This window comes from Pelophylax lessonae (assembly GCF_965119305.1).
Source record: "Pelophylax lessonae genome assembly, chromosome: 10".
Classification (NCBI taxonomy): Eukaryota; Metazoa; Chordata; class Amphibia; order Anura; family Ranidae; genus Pelophylax; species Pelophylax lessonae.
The window spans coordinates 143,949,641-143,972,165 of NC_138777.1; the positions used below are offsets into that span (position 1 = coordinate 143,949,641).

General features: G+C 47.9%; 1 protein-coding gene across 3 annotated transcripts in view; it reads left to right on the forward strand.

Moving 5' to 3' along the window:
- SPTBN2 (spectrin beta, non-erythrocytic 2) overlaps positions 1–22,525 on the forward strand; it is a 1,240,451-nt gene that overhangs the window by 737,837 nt on the left and 480,089 nt on the right. For all 3 annotated transcript variants that reach the window (XM_082270338.1, XM_082270340.1, XM_082270339.1), the window contains 3 exons: positions 4,792–4,872; positions 5,114–5,229; positions 6,749–6,861. In XM_082270338.1, the coding sequence (XP_082126464.1) occupies positions 4,792–4,872; positions 5,114–5,229; positions 6,749–6,861 (310 nt within the window). The remainder of the gene's footprint in view (positions 1–4,791; positions 4,873–5,113; positions 5,230–6,748; positions 6,862–22,525) is intronic.

Consider the following 22,525-nt stretch of genomic DNA (forward strand, 5'->3'; position numbering starts at 1 on the left):
CCCCGCTGAGTTTCATCACACAATGAATGAACAATGGCGCAGTTTAAAACGCCCTTTCACGGTGCCTAGTCGGTTTAAACTGCTGTACCCCTTTGCGCCTTCTACGGATGCGCGCTGGTGCTTGGCCCCCCAGGTGGATCACGCTGTGGCCGTGTTAAACAAGGCTACCCTGGTTCCCACTGAGGATACCCCGGTGTTCCGGGATCCTACGGACAGGAGGTTGGAGTCTCTGGTCCGTCATGCCTAAACGGTGGCGGGCTCTAGACTCAAACCTATTATCGCTTCTGTCACGGTGGCTCAGGCGGTGGCGGACTGGACTAAGGTGTTTAGACGCACACTCGTGTCTTAAATCTGCCCCACCTGCTACGCTGGAAATGGTGGACCAGATTCATCAAGGGGACATGTTTTTGTGCGATGCGGCCTTAAATGAGGCTCCTTTAGCTGCGCGCCTGTCGAGTGTCGCGGTGCTTCACCGTCGACTGATCTGGCTGAAGAGCTGGTCGGCTGACCAGACGTCACGGAAAACAGTGGATGACTTTCCTTATGCTGGGTCTCGCCTTTTTGGCGAGGCTTTGGATACTTTGGTGAAAGGAGTCACTAGGGGCAAAAGCACTCTGCTGCCCCAGAATCCGAAGAACAAGTCCTTTCGCGGAAAGCGGGGCCCTGCCTTTAGACCCACTCAGGGGTCCTTTCCTGCCTTTAAGTCACTATTCAAGGGCAAACCTTTCAAGGGCCAAGGTGGCCAGAAGAAGCCCTGGGCGGGTAAGCAAAAGTCCGGCCATGCAGGCACGATGGCTCAGCCCTCCTCTGCCTGAAGGGACGCCCTCACCCATTTCAGGGGTGGGGGGACGTTTGCGCAGTTTCCTCCAACCTTGGCTGCTCCGTATTCCGGACAGGTGGGTTCAGGAAATCATTCGATCAGGATACAAGATCGAATTCCTTTCACGGCCGGCGGACAGATTCTTTCCCTCAAATCTTGATTTGACCCCAGGGCGTTTACAGGACCTGCATCAGGCGGTGCATGACCTCCTGGTGCAGGGGGTGATTGTCCCCGGTGGGACAGGTTTCGGGGGTTTTACTCCAATCTGTTCACTGTGCCCAGAAAGGAGGGCAAGGTGCGTCCTGTCCTGGACTTGAAAGCTCTGAATCGCTTTGTGCACGTTCGGAAGTTCCGCATGGAATCCCTCCACACAGTAGTGGCCTCCCTGAGTCCAGGGGAATTCCTGGCCTCTATCGACCTGAAGGATGCGTATCTACACATCCCCATTTTCGAGGGTCATCAGAGGTACTTTTGGTGCGCCATTGCGGAGGACCATTATCAGTTTGTGGCATTACCTTTCGGTTTCGCTTCGGCTCCAAGGGTCTTTACCAAAGTGCTGGCGCCTGTCCTGGGCCTGTTGAGGACATAGGGCATTGCGGTCTTGGGATATCTGGACGATCTCCTGTTAAGATCGAATGCCAGTCAGAGCCTGACGTGCAATCTGTCAACTACGGTACAGACGCTAAAGGAGTTCGGTTCAATGTTCAGAAGTCGACTTCGGTTCGTCTTCCCTATCTGGGAATGGTTCTGGACTCTGCCGGAGGACAAGCTCCGGACCCTTCAAAATGAGGTCAGGTCCCTCAGGGACAACCAGTCCTCGTTGCTCAGGACCTGTATGCGGTGCCTGGGGTTAATGGTATCTGCCTTCGAGGCGATCCCGTTTGCTCAGTTTCACATGGTCTCTCCAAGTGGAGATTCTGGCCAGGTGGGACAGACTTCCTCAGTCCTTGGATCTGAGGGTCTCGTTGAGTCACCAGACCAGAAGGGATCTTCTGTGGTGGCTTCAGTCCCTGGCTGTGTCGGAAAAAAAAATCCTTCCGTCAGTTACTGTGGACAGTAATTACCATGGATGCCAGCCTATCGAGCTGGGGTGGAGTCCTGGGCAATCTGTCTGCCCAGGGCATTTGGTCGGCAGAGGAATCCTCCCTTCCGATCAACATATTGGAATTAAGATCGATCAAACTCTGTCTCCTCCAGTGGTCGGATCGACTTCGGGCTGTCCTGTTCGGGTACAGACGGACAATGCTACCGCGGTGGCTTACATCAACCACCAAGGGGGCACCAGGAGTGCCCGGGCGGCCCGAGAGGTGACCGACATTCTGTCTTGGGCCGAGACTCATGTCCCGGCAATATCGGCAGTTCACATTCCGGGTGTGGAGAATTGGCAGGCCGACTGAGCCGCCAGACCCTGGACCAGGGGGAATGGTCCCTACACCCGGAGGTCTTCCAAAAGCTGTGTGCAAAGTGGTTATCCCCAGATGTGGATCTGTTTGCGTCTCGGCTAAATCACAAGGTGGAAAGGTTCGTGGCAAGAACGCGCGATCCTCAGGTGGACGCCTCGGGTGCGTTGGTGGCCCCTTGGCATCAGTATCATCTGATGTATGCCTTTCCTCCGATTCAGTTGTTGTCCAGGTTCCTTCGCAGGCTGGCCTTGGAACCAAACTTGGTGATTCTGGTGGCACCGGACTGGCCACGCTGGTCCTGGTACGCCGACGTTGTTCACCTAGCAGTCGAGCCTCCTTGGCGGCTGCCACTGCGGGAAGATCTGCTGTCTCAGGGACCGATCTTCCATCCTGCTTTGCAGTCGCTGGCTTTAATGGCATGGCTGTTGAAAGCCAGGTCCTGAGAGACAGGGGTCTCTCCCCAGAGGTCATTCCTACTTTAATCAAGGCTAGGAAAGCCTCGTCTGGTAAAATTTATTACTGTACCTGGAAAGCCTATTTTGCCTGGTGTGAGTTTAGGGGGTTCTCTCCTCGCTCATACTCGAGAGTGTTGGCTTTCCTTCAGACTGGTATGGACCAGCGCCTGGCGCTGGCCACGATAAAGGGCCAGGTATCTGCACTGGCTGTTCTTTTTCAACGCCCTGTGGTGTCTCATTCCTTAATTCGCACCTTCATTCAAGGTGTGCGACATTTGGCCCCTCCTCGGAGGGAACTTTTACCGCCATGGGACTTGAACTTGGTTCTGTCCGTGTTGCAGCGTGCTCCTTTTGAAAATATCCGGGAGATATCGTTCCATGCTGTCTAAAAAAGTTGCTTTTCTAGTGGCGATCACTTCGGCTCGCAGAGTGTCGGAGCTGGCGGCGTTGTCTTGCCGCTCTCCTTACTTGGTGGTTCAAAAGGATAAGGTGGTCTTGTGACCTCATTCGTCTTTTCTCCCTAAGGTGGTCTCTGACTTTCACCTTAATGAGGACATTGTTTTGCAACCTAAGGAGGTTGCATTGCATTCCTTGGATGTTAGGGCGATCAGGGTTTACCTGTCGTCCACTGAATCCTTTCGGAAATCCGATTCCCTCTTTGTCCTTCCTGAGGGACCTCTGAAGGGCATGGCTGCGTCTGCAGCGACCATTGCCAAATGGATCAGACAGACCATTGTACAGGCCTATGCTTTGAAGGAACGGGTTCCACCTTTCCCTGTTAAGGCGCACTCTACCAGATCTTTGAGTACGTCCTGGGCCTATCGGCATCAGGCCTCGGTGGCCCAGGTGTGCAAGGCTGCGACTTGGTCATCGGTGCACACCTTTTCTAAATTCTAGAAGGTGGATGTTCTGGCATCAGCTAATGCCTCCTTTGGCAGCAAAGTTCTCAGTGCGGCAGTGCCATAGGGGACCCTTGTTGTTGTTTTTTTGTGAGTCCCTGGCTGTTGGGGTTGTTTATCCCCTGGGTTATTTGCTTTCCTGGGCTGTTGCTCCTGTTGAGCCTTTTCCGTTGCCCAGAAGGTTCTCTTACTGTGTGTGTAAGGTTCCTTTCTCTGATGTGGGTACTGCGTTGCCTTTTCTACGGTTGCGTCTCCCACCCCTCAGGTCTTCACTGCTTTGGGACGTCCCATTGGTGACGACTGTATGAGTGGGCGGCGACTGTCGGAGGACGTAAGAGAAAACGGAATTTTTGTAAAATCTTACCGTAAAATTCCTTTCTCCGAGTCCTCCGACAGTCGCCGCCCCCACCCCTCTTTTGGGGTTTTCTTGTACACTTACTGCTATGCTACCAAACTGAGTTGGGATGGCTACTGCGGGAGGGGGGGGGTATTGACCAGTAGGACAGCCCCCATGGGTGTGTCTATGCTAAAGGCTTTTGTTACTAACAAGTCTTATGCCTAGCTACTCCTGTGGAGCGGAAGTCAATACCCATTGGTGACGACTGTATGAGTGGGCGGCGACTGTCGGAGGACTCGGAGAAAGGAATTTTACGGTAAGATTTTACAAAAATTCCGTTTTTTACATGTTCGAAAATATCGGCTGATATCCAAAATATCGGTATCGGCATTTAAAAAAACTATATCGGTCGATCATAGCGTGTGTATTAATGTATCAAGTTTCAAAACTGTTAATTTTCCTCAACCAAATCATTTAATTTTAGTACAGAAGTTTTGTTTTTTTTTTTTTTTTTTTTTTTTTTTTTTTTTTATTTAAACAGAACACATTTACAGGTTTTGTGCAATAAAAGCTGGCTGAAAATAAAAAAAATAAAATAATGCAAATGCATTGCGTCACAAACAAAATAAAATACTAGGACTTTCAAAGGGAAACCTTGTAAACTAATACCTGCATAATTCTGCCTGACAGATGACATTAATCAGGCTTATAATGCACTGATTATATTGTTTCCTATTTAAAGTTTCTTTGCAGTTTGACCTTAAATACTTGTCACCGGTATTGTTTGAATAGCTTTCTTTTCCTTTGATTATGTTCAAAAGAATCTGACTTAATTTATAAACACTAATTCATAGTATTTTTGTGTTTTCTCTTTTAGATATCCTAATGTCAATGTTCATAATTTCACAACAAGCTGGCGCGATGGTCTCGCATTTAATGCTATTGTACACAAACACAGGTTAGCATCCTTATTCATTTTTTCTTTTTTTTTTTGCAGTTGAATAGGTAAATGCAGAATTAGTCGTGAGAAAGTTTTCTGTTTGATACTTTAAAGTCTAAATTCTGAAGGAGATGATTAAAAATGATGAAAAGGAAGATGTGATTAAAAACTTTTAAATATATTTTCTGATTTCATACAAGTGAGTTTTGTATTTTGTATCTATGCATGTGTTTAATGGTGTACTCTTGTTCACACCAAGGCCAGACCTCATTGAGTTTGACACACTGAAGAAATCCAATGCTCACCACAACCTGCAAAATGCATTTAACGTTGCCGAGAGGGAGCTGGGTCTTACTAAACTTCTGGACCCTGAAGGTATAAAACAATATACTGTTTGTCATTACATGAAAAAAGATTTTCAGGAAAGTACCAAGTGGCGTTTTTAGTACGAATAGCCTGTTTTCTGCCTGTCTGCTCTAAAAAATAAAATTGGTGCACCTCCTGGTGTCTTTTTTTTTTTTTCTTTTCCATTTCTTTTTTCAAAAACATTTATTAAAAAATGAAACTACCAACTTTTGCTGTACTATCTGCTTCCAGAAAAATCTATACTTCTGCAGGGCTTTAGTAAACTTTCAACTTAAGCATGTGTGAACGCAAGCACATACTGGAAAGATAAAAACCCCTAAAATAGCATTTTTTTCCAAGGCTGGGTGATGCTCTCCAAGAGATCATTGTCATCGCTGAGCAGAAATGGAAATATTTCAGATTGTATGAAAACACAATGCAAATTATATTACCGTAGTCAATAAGTTGAAATGGCTAAAAATAATAATTGTGGCTCACATAAAATGTTAAAAAAGCAATATTGAATAAGAAAAGGGCATTTAAAAATATGGCAGCAATCATCAATTTGACAGTTACAAAAAATATAACCGAATACGTCAAAAGGAAATCAAGGCCTCATGCACACTAGACATTTTTACAGCTGCTGTTTGTCTTAGGGCTCTTTCACACGGGCAATCCGATCAGATCCGCCTGTCAGTTTTTTAGGCGGATCTGATCGGATCCTCCATGCAGCTCTATGGGGCAGCGGATGTCAGCGGAGACACCTCCGCTGACACCCGCTGCCATCCGCATCCGATCCTGTGCGTGAAATCTGGACGGATGGAAACCCTATTTTTCCATCCATTTAGTAATCGGATCGGATCGGATCTGATGAGAGCGGACAAGCGGTCCGCTCTCATCCGATCCCCCATAGAGGGCAGCGGGGGCTGTGACACCTCCCTCTCCGCTCTGCAAGCGGAGACAGAGCTGTCATCCGCCGGCTCAGCGGGGATCGAGGCGGACCGTGTGAAAGAGCCCTTAAGGCGTTTTTTTTTTTTTTTTTCCTACAGCCAGTAAAATCCCCAGCATGTTATCCTATGTATCCATGCACACATAGGCTGCTGTTAGTGTTTTTTTGCAGGGGCGTTTTCTGGCTGGAAAAACCCCCCAGAACTTGTGGGTTTTAAGAGGAGTTTTTCAGCTGTAAAAACACTCTGTGATAAAAGCTTAAAAATGCTAAACTCAGCTATTCAGGCGTTTTTTTATCAGCGTTTTTAGGCCATAAGCCTGTGGGATGGCAAAAAAGTCAGGTCGGATCATGTAAAGTCTCTTTACAAGATAATTTGGAGGTGGTGACTGGGGACAAAGAAAGCAAATTTAATACCTTCTTCAGCTCTGTGTGTAAGAATATCAGACAAACGATCGTCTGTTTGTTTTTTGTTTGCATGCTATTCTTGTATCGAAAACCAATAGGTTTTCGAAATTTTCGTACGACAGAATCCAACTTTGGAAGTGATGTAATGTATTCTTTCATTTTTCCTTATTAATTTTTTATTTTTAAACTTATTAGATGTAAATGTGGATCAACCAGATGAAAAATCCATCATTACCTATGTTGCCACATTTTATCATTATTTTTCAAAAATGAAGGCTCTGGCAGTTGAGGGAAAACGCATTGGAAAGGTAAGCTTACATACGCTTGACAATTGTTTTTTTTTTTTTTTATGAGTATAAATGTATGTTTGAAGCACGGGGTGTGCAGAGAAGGGCATGTAGTGTGGAAAATAATTTTTCTCTATCGTTCATTGACGGACGCAGTCCTCCGATGCATATCAGTAGGGTTATACTGCCCCCTACAGGAGTAGGACACTAGACAGAAAAAATGTCTCTCTTCCTGCATAGGATGTCAGTTTTATTCTGCCTAGTCAGGAGTAAGGACCTAGTTCCTAGCTGGGATCTCCGGTTCTGGCATAAAAGTGTTTTTTATATGTAGATAGTTTTTATTAGTTTGCTTTTTTCTCCGGATTTTTTTTCTGTGAGATCTACTAGCAACTATGCTAGATCTGGGCGACGGGCTGGATGTATAGATCCAGTGGTCACCCCAGCTGGCCAGCGAGCGAGTGCAGACCTTAGCTCCGCGCTGGGTCAGACGCGACATAGTCCCACTGGACGGGGATTGGCCCCGCGAGTTAAACGTCTCGCCAGATCGCACACGACAGGGTCTAGACCTGTGTCACATCGTTCCTATTTGGCCGCCAGCACTTCGGCGGAGAGGGGTCCTGTCCGGAGGTGGCCGCCCGCCTGTGTTCCTGGTAGTGTTGCCTCGCGCCCTGCCTCCTCTGATAGTGAGGATGACATTTCTACCTCTACTGCTGCGCAAGATAAAGCGCTGGTGGACACACTGGTTATTTCTGTGCGTGAAACCCTGAAATTGGAGGATACGGCTGCGGTCGCACCTGGGGCGCAGGTTACTTTCGGCACTCACAAGCCATCCAGGGCAGAAAAGATTTTTCCCTTCCCAGCTTATTTTGCTGGCCTGCTCACAAAAGATTGGGACTATCTGAGACATTCCCCTGGGGTGGCTACCCTTTTGAGGAGTCTCCGGTAAAGAAGTGGACGGTACCACCTAAGGTGGATCCTCCGATCTCAAGACTGAATAAGGCTACCGTTATTCCGGTGGAGGAAACCCCCGTCCTTTAAGGACCCAGAGGATAGGAAGGCGGAGGCTGTGGCCCGCAATATGTACTCCCTGGCGGGGACTGCACTGAGACCTGTGTTTACTATGGCCCTTTTTACGCAGACGCTGACTGAATGGGCAAAGCTACTATGCCAGGACTTGGAGGGTAAGCCAGTCCCTGATGCCTTTGGGGAGCTGTTGGACCTGCTGGTGCAGGGGCTGCAATTTGTTTTCGATGCCACGCTAGATGCTGCTCCATTTGATGGGTCAACTGTCGGTTTCAGCAGTGATTATTGGGCGTATACTCTGGCTAAAGTGTTGGTCTGCGGATCAAACTTCTAAGAAGACCTTAACGGACCTTCCCTTTCAAGGGGACCGCCTGTTCGGTGCTACCCTGGACAACATTAATAAGGTTCTTACAGGGGGAAAGAGTACCTTTCTTCCACAGGCTAGCAAGGGTAAGGACTAATGTTGTAGACAGGGTCTATCCTTTTTGGCTCACAAAAAATGTTTTCGTTCCTCGGGGTCAGTCGATAAGGCAAAGCCCTACAAGGCTCCCTCGGGTGGTTCCAAGCGACCCTGGTTGGGCAAACAAAGTCTGGTTTCTCCTGACCTGCGGACAAGGCCTCCTCGACCTGAAGGTGCACCCTCACCTGTAATTGGGGTGGGGGGATACCTTTGCCGGTTCTCGGACCTGTGGCTGGCCCGGATCCCAGACAGATGGGTTTGGGAGGTCGTACGATCGGTTACAAGATCGAGTTTAGATCCATCCCTCCAGTCAGGTTTTTCTCTTTAAATGTCCGCCTGTCCCTGGATCGCTTGCGGGCGCTCTATGGGGCAGTGCAGGACCTGGTACAACAAGGAGTGCTAGTTCCGAATCCGCACACAGAACACTTTCACAGGTTTTATTCCAACCTAGGGCTGGGCAATTTTGCCTAAAAAAAAAAAAAAAAAAATCTTAGATTTTTAAAGAAAAATTCGATTTTCGATTCGATTTTCGATTTTTTTTTTTCAATGCACTTAAAAAATGACTGCAGACATCAGATATAGTGTCAAAGTGCAACTTTATTGCTATGATTGTCCTGAAGAGTTAAAATGCGTAGAATAGAATAAATTCAAATTAAATAGATTAAAAAAAAAAAACAATAGCATAAAATAGAAAGAAAATAACGATCTTCCGAACGTTTTATTAGCAGAAAGTAAAAAAATATATATTTTTTTCAAAATTGTTGGTCTTCTTTCTTGTTTACAGCGCAAAAAATAATGGCGCACGACTGCGCAATTGCAAGTTAAAGTAATGCAGAGCTGTATTAAAAAAAAAAATGGCCTGGTCATGAAGGGGAGGGGGGGGGGTAAATCTTCTGGATGTGAAGTGGGTAATAATAATTGTGGTGCAGTGCCATACATGAAGCAGGACTGATGATAGAATCCAGCAGCCTGGAGTGTCAGGTCACATGGAGCAGGGATAACCCGGCATGCCTTAGGGGCAGCAATGGGCTCCTGACCCCACATGCACCATGTGCCCGCCTGCTTCACAGTGAGCTCAGGCCACAATGGGCCAGCCTCCTCCAATCTACACCTCTCCAGCGCTTGCTCTCATTACCATACCCCCCACCGGTTGGCATAAAGTCATCCGAGCCATTGTAAACATAGAACCGTCTACAGAGGTCTCCGGCAGACTACAACTCCCAGAAGCCCCGATGGCCAACCTCTACAAAATGCCAAACCCAGCCTCATGCATATGCAAATGCTCAGAGCGTTCGCCAGCCAATGGCGCAGCGGGCTGTCACGTGGCGCGTGGGCAAGCGCCGCTCATGAATATGCAAAGACGTTGGGCCAATGGCAGCGCAGCGCGGTCACATGGTGCGCTCGGTGAGGTGAGGGAAGAGAAGTTATCTATCATTGAACACTGTAAAGAGACTCAGAGCTCAAGTGAGCAGTTGAAGGGGCGGCTAGTGTGTGTGTACTGTCTATGGTTACGCGGGGCGGGGGCTGGCTCATATCGCGCTATAGAAAAAACTATAGTGGTAAAAAACTTGAGTTTGAAAAAAAAATCGTTTTACACTAAAAAATCGATTTAATCGATTTTTTGCCCAGCCCTATTCCAACCTGATCATGGTTCCCTGGAAGTAGGGCAAGGTGCATCCAGGTGTTGGCTCCGGTCCTGTCGCTGTTATGGCAGCGGGGGATATCGGTCCTGGGTTACCTGGACGATCTGATTCTCCGTGCAGAGTCCCCTGCGGTGCTGACAGCAAACTTGGGGGTCACCATGAGAATTCTGGAGGAGTTTGGGAGGATTGTGAATCTTCAGAAGTTGTCTGACCCCTTCCATGAGACTGGTCTATCTGGGCCTGACTTTGGACTCGTACTCAGCCAGGGTGTTTCTTCCTACAGAAAAATGCCAAAAGCTCCAGACTGCGGTACAGCTGTTGTCCAACAACTGGTTGTCCCTTCGGACCCTTATGAGAGTTCTGGGACTGACCACCCTCCAGGAGTGGAAAATTGACAGGCGGATTACCTCAGCCGCTAGGCCTTAGATGTAGGGGAGTGTTCCCTGCATCCGGAGGTGTTCTAGCAGTTGTGCCTTCATTGGGGCACCCTGGACATGGATCTGTTGGCGTCTCAAATCAACAGGAAAGTACAGAGGTTTGTGGCCCGCTCGCGGGACCCTCTGGCAGATGCCGCAGACGCGCTGGTGGCCCCTTGGGTGGCCTTTCCTCTCAAGTTGCTGCCAAGACTTCTTCACAGGATCAAGGTGGAAGGGATTCCAGTTTTTCTTGTGGCTCCGGACGAGCTTGGTACGCTGACCTAGTCAGGCTTGTCGCAGATGCTCCGTGGAGACTTCCTCTTAGGGAGGATCTACTGTCTCAGGGGCCAATCTTCCATCCTGCTTTACGGTCGCTGGCTTTGACTGCTTAGCTGTTGAAAGCCAGGTGCTGAAGGACAGGGGATTGTCTGCTTCAGTGATTCCCACTCTGCTTAAAGTGAGAAAAGCGACTTCTAGGCAGATTTATCATCACATGTGGAAGTCGTATATTGCGTGGTGTGAGTCCCTTAGGACTCCCCCTCGCTCCTATTCGGTGGCTCGGATCTTGGCTTTCCTTCAACGGAGAGTTGATCAAAAGTTGGCCTTGAGTACTATCCAGGGTCACGTTTCGGCCTTGGCTATTTTCTTACAAAGGCCATTGGCCACCCATTCCCTGGTGTGTAACTTCAAGCGGGTGCGACACTTGGTACCTCCGGTGCGACCTCCGTTGCCACCTTGGGTCCCTAATTTGGTGCTGTCGATTCTCCGGAGGCCTCCCTTTGAAAGTATTCAGGAGATTCCCCTGCTTACCTTGTCCCAGAAGGTGGCCTGATTGGTGGCGGCGTTCTGTTGTTCTCCCTACCTGGTGGTTCACAGGGATAAAGTGGTACTCCGTCCGAATCCGTCCTTCCTGCTGAAAATGGTTTCCAGTTTTCACTTAAATGAGGACATGTTACTTCCTTGTGCCCTAACCCTACACATCCTAAGGAATTTGCTCTGCATACCCTGGATGATTTTCAGGCGATCAAGGTGTATTTGGCGTTTACGGAGTCTTTTCGCAAATCAGACTCGCTCTTTGTGCTCAAGGATGGCCCAAAGAAAGGGCTGCCTGTGTCCGCTGTGACTATTTCCTGATGGATCAGACACAGTTGTGCAGGCTTATTCCATTAAGGGTCAGGTTCCACCTTTCCTTAAGGCGCATTGTGTTCGGGTGCTTAGTGCTTCCAACCACGCTATGACCGCTTCCGGATCGTCAAAAAAGTGGACCCGATCTTCACCCTCAACGCGGAGTCGGGCGGGGTACAGCATCGCATACTTGAGGTGTTTAATCCTGATCCTGCGTTTGGCCTCCATGAAGTTCTACCTCTTCCGCTGAACCTCAGCTGAAAAATCCGGTAATATGGCCACCTTGCTGTTACCCATAGGGATATTCCCTTTCTCCCTTGCCAGGCGCAGTATAGTGTCGCGATCTCGATAGTTCAAGAATTTGGCAATAAAGGTGCGGGGGGGTGCTCCCTGAGGTGGGGAGCGACCCGACAGGCGGTGTGCCCTCTCCACCACAAACGTGGGGGAGAACGACTCCCGGCCATATGTTTGCACCAGTAGAGTTTCCAAATAGGTGGAGGGGTCCTTCCCCCTCGGAACCCTCAGGGAGGCCTATGAACCTGAGGTTGCAGCGTCTTAGGCGGTTCTCCATATCGTCCTGCTTTGTGAGGATCTGGGATACCTGGTCCTGTAGTCTGGCTGTAGTGTGCTGCAGCGGGGGCAGGGAGTCCTCCACCCCGCCGATCCGGTGTTCTGCTTCGGTAAACCTCTCCCGCAGCTGCCTCATGTCCTGGCGAATTAAGGATATATCCACCTTGACCTCGTCAGTTTTAGAGGTCAAGGTGGCCTGGCAGGCGGAGATCGCCTCAAGCACAGTCCCTGTGTCCGCTCCTCCAGCCGCTCCCGGCTCGGCGCCATCTTGGGTCGAGGCCGCGCCAGTGTGCCGGCGGAACTTGTCCAGCTTAGCCGCCGCTTCCGAGTTCTTCTTCGGTGGCGACGTGGTCCTCGGGGAGCAGGACAGGAACCGGAGTGAGTGGCGGCTCGTAACGGGCTGTGTGGGTGCAGGATATAAGGATTAGGATAGTCGGTTGACGGAGCTCCAGCTACTCGCGTCTTACCGCATGCTGCGCCAGGCCACCGGTGCTTAGTGCTTCCAGGGCTTTTCACCATCAGGCATCTGTGCTGCAGGTTTGCAAGGCGGCAACCTGGTCATCTGATAACTTTACCAAACTTTTATAAGGTGAATGTGCTAGCATTTGCGGATACATCCTTTGGCTGAAAGGTTTAGCAGGCTGCGGTTTAGGGGGGCACTTTGGCCTTTCTTGTGGGTGTTGCTGTTTGGTTTTCAGGTGGACCTCATCTTGTTCTGATGAGCCCTATGTTGCATGGTTGGCTTTGGGGACTCCTTTTTTTTTTTTTTTTTTTTTTGCTGCTGTTCCCACCCCTCATTAAGGTACTGCTTTGGGATGTCCCTATTGATATGCATCAGAGGACTGCGTCCAATGAACAATAAGAGAAAACTGATTTTTTACTTACCGTAAAATCCTTTTCTCTTGGTTTCATTGAGGGATGCAGTACCCTCACCTCTAATTTTGAGTTGGGTTGGTGTTGTTTTGTTTGACACTGCTTTGATACAAACTGACATCCTGTGCAGGAAGAGAGAGGGTATACCCCCAGGGACTGCCCATAGGCGTAGCCACATTTTTTCTGCCTAGTGTCCTACTCCTGTAGACGGCAGTATAACCCTACTGATATCCATCAGAGGACTGCGTCTGTCAATGAACCTAAGAGAAAAGGATTTTATTTACGGTAAGTCAAAAATCCAGTTATTTGATCCCCTGCAGATTTTGTAAGTTTGCCCACTTACAAATGAAGGGTCTATAATTTTTATCATAGGTGTATTTTAAATGATCGAAACAGAATACCAACTACAAATGCAGAAAAAAAACAAATGATACAAATGTTATAAATTAAGTTACAGTTCAGTGAGTAAAATAAGTATTTGATCCCCAAGCAAAATATGACTTAATACTTGGTGGGGAAACCCTTACTAGCAAGCACAGATGTAAGATGTTTCTTGTAGTTGGGTACCAGTTTTGTGCACATCTCGGGGGGGGGGGGGGGATTTGGGCCACTCTTTACAGATCTTAAAATCCTAAATGTTTCTTGGCTGTTGCTTGGCATCTCAAAGTTTCAGCTCCCTCCATAAATTCTCTATAGGATTAAGGTCTGGAGACTGGCTAGGCCACTCCATGACCTTAATGTGCTTCTTGAGCTTCTATTTTGTTGCTTTGGCGGTATGTTTTGGGTTATTATGCTGAAAGACCCAGCCATGACCCATCTTCATTGTTCTGGCTGAGGGAAGAAGGTTCTCATCCAAGATTATACAATACATGACCCCGTCCATTGGCCCCTCAATGCAGTAAAATCGGTCTGCATCTTTGGCAAACTACCCCGTAGCATGTTTCCATCTCATTCTTACCTGTAGGGATGGTGTTAAGGTCACAGTCAGCATTTTTCTTCCTCCAAACGCGGTAAGTTCTACTTCTCAAGAAGGCACATGTACTTTCATGCCAATGAGCATCTAAATGATTCAGAGAAGGATTGGGAGAAAGTGATGTAGTCAGATGAGACCAAAATTAAGCTCTTTGGCATTACCTCGACTCTCCTTGTTTGGAGGAAGAAAAATTCTAACTATGACCCTAAGAACACCATCCCTACAGTCAAGCAAGGAGGTGGAAACATGATGCTTTGGGGTGGTTTCTCTGCTAAAGGTACAGACTTTGCTGCATTGAGGGGCCAGTGGACAGGGCCATGTATTGTAAAAAATTTAGAACTACCTTCCCTCAACCAGAACACTGAAGATGGGTCATGGATGGGTCTTCCAGCATGATAATGATTCAAAACATACCACAGATGGCAGCAAAGGCGTTGCTCAAGAAGAAGCATGTTAAGATCATAGAGTGGCCTAGTCAGTCTCCAGATTTCAATCCTATAGAAAATTTATGGAGAGAGCTGAAACTTCGAGTTGCCAAGAGACAGCCAAGAAACTTTAAAGATTTAGAGAACATCTGTTAAAGAGGTTGTAAACTCATTTAAAAAAAATTTTTTTTTTTTACAACCTGCAAGAGAAAAACATAATGAGCTAGTATGCTTCGCATACTAGCTCATTATGAAATACTTACCTTAGAACGAGCCCCCGCCGTGCCGCTCTCTTACCTGTATGACGGGCGACATGACATGTCGCCCGTCTTCCGGGATCGCGGCATCCGGTCATCTGATTGGCCGGAGCCGCGGTGACGTCACTCACGCGCACGGGAGCCGACGGTCACGGCACGGGGCTCTGAAGGAACGGCACGATCAGCCGTTCCTTCAGAGCGCATGCGCCAGTGACGTCACTGGCTGCATTAAAGGTAAATATCTCCTAAACGGTGTAAGTTTAGGAGATATTTACAGTACCTATAGGTAAGCCTTATCATAGGCTTACCTATAGGTACAACTTCCTGAGGAGGGTTTACTTCCTCTTTAAGAAGAGAGGACCAAAATCCCTCATGAGATGTGTTCAAACCTGGTCACCAACTACAAGAAACCTCTTAACTCTGTGCATGCCAACAAGGGTTTCTCCACCAAGTACGAAGTCATATTTTGATCTCCCCAAGTACGAAGTCATATTTTGCTTGGAGATCAATTACTTATTTTACTCGCTGAATTGCAACCTAATTTATAGCCTTTGTTATAGGTGTTTTTTTCTGGATTTTTGGTTGATATTCTGTCTCGATCACTTGCTATTAATACACCTATGATAAAAATTATGGACAGTTAATTTCTTTGTGAGTGGGTAAACTTACAAAATCTGCAGGTGATCAAATAATTTTCCCCTCTGTACTTGTACTTGCATAATTATGCTGCTCAACCATTGTTTTAAAAGAGTGAAGCAAAGAATAGTGTGAACTGGGGTTTTACATTGTAGACATTTGGAAAGTGCTTAACTGCTTGTAATGAAAAGTAAGCGCCTGTAAATGTTAGTTTCTTTTTCGTTCACTGACAGACACCGCTTCAATCCTTCAGACCAGTGAGCTTATGCTGCTCTCTTTAGGAGTAGGACTAGGCGGAAACATCTTTGGTTACGACCTGGGGCAGTCCCAGAGGGTATACCATCACTTCCTGCTGTAGGACTCCAGTTGCTCTTCTGCCTAGTCAGGCGTAAGGACCTGGCTCTTTCTGGGATTTACAGTCCTGGCATTTTTCTTTATTAGTTTTGTTCCTGTGTAAACTAAAATCAACTGTTCCTGTGTGAACTACAATCAACAGGCGGACTTGGGGCAACGCACTGGATATTCTAGATCCTCACAATCTTCCGAGTCTGGCCCCTGAGCTCAACCCAACTGTTAGACCTGCACTAGGTTGGCCGTGACATAGCTCATCTGGACGGGGCTGACAGGCATGTGAAACACCTCGCGAGGTTGCATAGCCCTGGTCACGACAACAGTCAGGACCAGAGTCGCAGCGTACCTCAAGCCACAGCACCCTTATTCCAAGATGGTGCAGGGGACTGCTGGGAGTGGCGCCCGCCTGGTGACTATGGTGTGGTGAGTAGTGTCGTCCCCCCCCTCCTTTCCTGCGGAATTGCTGGGCTGGTTGCAGCCCCCCCTGGAGATGGTAGGCCCCTCCTGTGTCCTTCCCCCCTCACATGTTTCCCTCTTCTCCTTTGCGGGGTTCCTCCCTAAGTTGGTGTCCCCGCCAGGCCCTTTTTGGGGGCATGGGTGTATTTGAGTAGGGGGGCAGCGTGGTGCTGGGCTGGAGGAGCGGTGAGTGATGCCTCTTGTCAGCCCCCTGTAGGGGGTGTCCGTACCTGGGTGCTGCGGGGATGGAGGGGTCCCTTCTGGGGTCTGTGAATTTTTCTGTGGGGTCCAGGGTCCCATGCAGCGCCTCAGGTTCCCACCATTTTGCCATGGTTTTTGTATTCCCGGCTTCGGCGGCAATATTTGTGTAGTCCAGTGGCCACACAAATCGGGGGGCTACACTAACCCAGCTTGTAATGCTAAACTAAATACACCTCAGGAAGTACCGCCATGGCTAACAGAAGATAGACTTAGAACTAAACTAGAGAAACTTAACATAAATAAATCACCGAGACCGGATGGCTTGCACCCGAGGGTTCTTAAAGAGCTCAGCCAGGTGATTGCCAGACCATTATTCTTGATCTTTAACGATAGTTTATAGATGGGTATGATGGTGCCAGCTGATTGGAAAAAAGCCAACGTGGTAACAATATTTTAAAAAAGGGCCGAGATATATCCTGGGTAACTATAGGCCGGTCAGTCTAACATCAGTAGTCTGCAAGATTTTGGAGGGGATGTTAAGGGGCCACATACAAGATTTTAGTAATGAAAACGGTATTATTAGTAATCAGCATGGATTCATGAAAAATCGTTCCAAACCAATCTATTAACCTTCTACGATGAAGTGAGCTGCCACCTAGATAAAGGTAAGCCTGTGGATGTGATGTATCTGGACTTTGCAAAGGCCTTTGACACCGTTCCTCACAAACACTTACTGTACAAACTAAGGAATGTAGGTATGGACCATAGGGTGAGTACCTGGATAGAGATCTGGCTCTAGGGGAGAGTCCAGAGGGTGGTGATAAATGGGGAGTACTCGGATTGGGCGGGTGTGGAAAGTGGGGTCCCCCAGGGTTCTGTCCTGGGACCAATCCTGTTTAATTTATTCATAAATGATCTAGTCAATATCTAGTACAATCTCAGTATTTGCGGATGATAAACTAAGCATGCCAATATCTTCTATACAGGATGTGGAAACCTTACAAGCGGACTTGAACAAAATAACGGGGTGGGCAACTACATGGCAGATGAGGTTTAATGTTGAGAAATGTAAAGTAATGCACTTGGGGGCCAGAAACCAGAAAGCAAGCCACTCACTAGGGGGGGGGAACCTCTGGGTGAGTCTAGGATGGAAAAAGACTTGGGGGTACTGGTAGACAACAGGCTTGGCAGTGGCATGCAATGCCAAGCTGCTGCAAGCAAAGCCAACAGAATACTGGAATGTGTAAAAAAGGGGATTCACTCCAGAAATGGAGATTATTCTCCCACTCTACAAGACTCTGGTCCGGCCACATCTGGAGTATGCTGTCCAGTTCTGGGCACTGGTCCTCAGGAAGGATGTGCTGGAACTAGAGAGAGTCCAGAGAAGGGCAACAAAAATAATTAGGGGAATGGAGGGCATCGGCTATGAGGAAAGGCTACAAGCACTGGAGAAGAGACGATTGAGGGGGGGATATGATATCAATGTACAAAAACTTTACTGGCGACCCTAGCATAAGGAACAAACTTTTTAGAGAAAGGGAATACAATAAGACAGATGGCCACTCACTAAAACTAGAGGAAAAACGGTTTAACCTTAAAATGCGTAAGGGGTTCTTCACTGTCAGATTAGTAAGGATGTGGAATTCTCTTCCACAAACAGTCGTATCAGCAGGGAGCATCGATGGTTTCAAAAAAACTATTAGATGGGCACCTTAAATATCACAACATACAGGGGTATTCAATGTACGGTTAAAAGCAAACGCACACACACATCAGTTGAACTGGATGGACTGATGTCTTTTTCCAACCTCACAAACTATGTAACTATATGTTTTTGGTTTCCCCAGAGTTTCAATGGCGGCCATTTTAGTGTAGTCTGATGCAGTGCTAAGGTTGTGGGGGCCTCTAGTGTCAGGTCAGTGTTTCCTCTTCCTCTCTCCAGCAGTGTGACAGACCATTTTGGCATTCTCCAGCTCAGGTGGGGTGAGTCTCTGGGGGGGTATCTATCCTCCCGCTGTATAGAGCCCCGCGGGTGCTCCGATTCTTGTGGTGCACCAGCGGTGCACAGGGAGAAGGGGCCTCACATTTTTTTTTTTTTTTTAGAACTAAATAAAAATGTTTCTTGCTGAGCAGCACGGAGCCTATGGACCGTGTTTCACCACCCGATCCACGCCTGGAAGCTACGGGACCCTCATAGTCTCAGTCTGCCCTGGTGGCCATGACAGCAGCCCTGCAGTCGCTATTAGCCAAAGTAAATAAGGCCCTGCAAAGGAGACCTAGCAAGAAGCGCCCCCCCCCCCGCCTTTACCTGTATCCTCTGCTTCCTCAGATTCTGAGGTGGATTTGGACACCGCGGACAAGAGTCAGCCCACTGGGTCTGCTTCCACACACGCTGGGTGCTCTAATAGTGAGGATGAGTTGACCTCCGCTGCAGCCTTGCATGAAAAAGCGCTGGTGGATGCCCTGATTGTGTCAGTGCGGGAAACTTTAAAGTTGGAGGAGTCAGCTGCTGCTGAGTTAGACGCCGCTGCAATTTGGCACCCGCAAATCTTTCAAGGTGACTAGGGGGTTTTCCTTTCCTGCCTATTTTGACGAGATTGTCACTAGTCAATGGGGTTCCCCAAAACGCATGGTTGGAATACCTGTTTTTCTAGGAGATATCCCTTTGAGGAGTCTCTTCTGAAGAAACGAATGGTTCCACTGTCGGTGGACTCTCAGGTTTCCAGGCTAAATAAGGCCACACTTTTCCCGGCAGAGGACTCCCCATCTTTTAAGGACCCCGTGGACAAAAGAGCTGAGGCTCTGGTTCAGTACCTCTTCACTGTGGCTGGTTCAATTTTAACACCGGTGTTTGCTATCACCTTGGTATCCCAGACCATAACGGAATAACCCTAAGATTTTGTGCCAGGATGTGGAGGGAAGTCAACACCCTTCTGAGCTGGAGGTTGTTCCAAGGGTTACAGTACATTTGTGAGGCTGGCAGGGTTTCTGTGACGGCGGTTATCCTTCGCTGCATGATCTGGTAGGTGACCATTTGTTCAGTGCCTCTATGTGAAAGAGATCATTAAGGGCCTCACTGGAGGCAAGAGTACATTGCTTCCACAGGCTGCTAATGGCAAGGAACCTCGCCATAAGTGGGGTCTCTTCTTTTTGGCCCACAAGTGGCCTTTTTGTCAGTCTGGGTCACAGGAAAAGGGCTCGAGATCCACCCATAACTTTGGGGGAGGCTCCAAGAGACCCTGGAATGGTAAGTCCAAAGCTGGCAATTCTGGTTCCGCAGACACGCCTTCCCCAGCTTGAAAGGGCACCCTCACCCGTGTTTGGGGTTGGGGGGACGTTTTTCACTTCTTTCCGGATCCGTAGATCTTGCTCATTCAGGACAAATGGGTTCACAAACTGATTCAGTTTGGTTCCAATACCGAGTATTGGTCCTTGCCTCCGGCAAGGTTCTTTCCTTCCAACTTACGCCGGTCTCCAGAGCAGCTACATGGCCTCTACGGAGCAGTGCAGTACCTGTTGGCACAAGGAGTTATTGTGTCTGTTCCATTGTCGTAACGGTTTCAAGGTTTTTATTCAAACCTGTGTACAGTTCCCAGGAAGGAAGGCAAGGTTCGTCCGATCTTGGATCTCAAGGCTCTTATCCACTTTGTGCGGGTTCTGGAATTTCAGATGAAGGGCGCACCGCCATTGTACAGCTTTGAAGCAACATAAGGAACTCCCCTTTATATGGAGATACGCTCTTATTGATTAGACCACCACACTCCCTCTTTAGGGATTCAACGTTGGATACTTGCTCTCACTACGCCATACAGTGCGGGCTGGTGGGATGGGTGCATCTCCCTCGCTGCATATTTCCACCTATGGTCTACCATCAGACACCTAAATTCGGTATAATATCCCTTTCAAGGCAAGATACAGACCTGGAGAAGCTGATACCTGGCGACTCTTTCTAATAGCACGAGCCATAGGTTCTTTCTTGGCTTCGTTTTTATGCATTGTGGCCCCTTTTTCTCACATCACACTTAAGATGTGTCCCCAAGTCTGAGATTCTTTCCTGCTGGACCACTGAGAAAGGTTACCAACCGAAACGCGTCTGGTCCCTTCTTTCTAAGAAATCCCAGCCATTCTTATCTGTGATGTATCTCTTGGCCACTTGATTTTAACCGTTAAGTGTTTGTTTAACTACTGTACACAGTGATTTTCACATGTCTTTCATGAATTTAAACTACTATATGAATAAAATTTGATTAAATCTACTCAAGCTCTGGTCATTGCCATTCAAAGTCCCACCCCCAGGGGATCCTTTTGCTATTACTATTATCAAGGGATGTTGGCAATCTCCAGGGTAACCACCCTATCCGAATTCTCTATTCGGAATTTCAGATGAAGTCCATCCACACAGTAGTAGCTTTCCTTCATCAAAGAGATCTGCTGGCTGCTATCGATCTCAATGACGCTTACCTTAATATTCCAATATATGTCAGGCATCAGCGTTTTCTTCATTTTGCAGTGGGCGAGGAGCACCAATTCATAGCGTTACCCGTTGGTCTCGCCTCAGCTCCTTGGGTGTTCACAAAGGTTTTGGCCTCAGTGTTGTCCTTGTTACAGCAGAAGGGGGTTGCGATAATAGGTTACCTGGACAATCTGCTTTTCCATGCAGAGTCTTCCTCGGCTCTAGAAGCCAACTTGGAGGTTATGGTGTCCACTCTGTAGGAGTTTGGGTGGACACTGAGTTTTCAGAAATCGGCACGGTCTTCGTCCACAAAGCTGAACTACTTGGGTCTGACGCTGGATTCAGCGTCAGCCCGAGTGTTTCTTCCTCAGCCAAAACTTCTGAAGCTACAGGATGCTGTTCGGCTCCTGTTGTCCAATCATCAATCATCACTCAGGACTTGCATGCAAGTGCTGGGTCTAATGGTCTCCACCTTCGAGGCGGTTCCGTTTGCGCAGTTCCACACCAGACCTTTGCAAAGGGAGGTTCTGATCAAATGGAACAAGGATCCGCTGTCATTGGACAATCGGATCCTGTTGAGTCAGGGTTGGAGGGAGTCTCTCCTATGGTGGCTCCGATCCCTGCTGGGGTGTCTGGACTCTGGAGAGTTCAGGTTGCCAATCAACATCCTGGAAATTCGGGCGATCAGACTTTGTCTCAAAGGACGGATCGTCTGCTGCAACGCTATGGCTGTGGCATATGTCAATCAAGGGGGCACAAGAAGTGGCTGGCATCTTGAAGTGGGCAGAACGATATGTTCTGGCCCTCTCTGCTGTGCATATTCCGGGGGTAGAGAATTGGCAAGCGGACTATCTCGGTCCCATTAATAAACCAAAGTGCAGCGCAATAAACTATTTATATGCGAGGATAGTCCTTATTGTAAGCCAGAAGTCTCAGAACAGTCCATATGGTGCGGGAAAGTTGGAAAAACAATAGGATCTCCTCCACCTGTGATTACACCGTGCTCACCTGAAATGAAAAAATCAGCTCTTTCCCTGAAAGGGTTAACATCAAGGCAGATTCCTTGCATCCACGGCTTACACAGGGGACTGGTCAGCTGGTCAAATCCTGACAATATCCGCTCACCAATAAGCATAGCATGCAATAAAAAGACTGATGTAAGTGCTCTTAGGACGATACGCGTACGGGAGGTTGAGCCGCTCGTCACCCGCCGCCGCCGTCAGATCAGTTGTGCTCAGGAGCTGCGTTCATTGCAGCAGCACTGTGTCTCCCTGCATTTGAGACACGGTGCTATCTGGAGAAAACTGTCTCGCTTTTACTGCTTATATTTATGGAAGTGTGGTTCTTTTATTTATGGTCTGAATTAAAGTTTTTAACAGAGAGCACTTCAGTCTTTTTATTGCATGGTATGCTGATTGGTGAGCGGATATTGTCTGGATTTGACCAGCTAACCAGTCCCCTGTGTAAGCCGTGGATGGAAGGAATCTGCCTTAAAGTTAACCCTTTCAGGGAAAGCGCTGATTTTTTCATTTCAGGTGAGCACGGTGTAATCACAGGTGGAGGAGATCCTATTGTTTTTCCAACTCTCCTACACCATATGGACTGTTCTGGGACTTCTGGCTTTTAATAAGGACTATCCTCTCATATAAAAAGTTTTGTTGTGCTGGGCTATGTTTATTAATGGTTCTGTATGAGATACAAGTGATTTGTCTTTGGTGTTCAGCTTGCAATTTTAGTTTTTAGGTTTATCGGTCTGCGCTGATATCAGTTTTTGGACTATCTCAGTCGGCAGATGTTGGATCCGAGGGAATGGTCTCTTCACC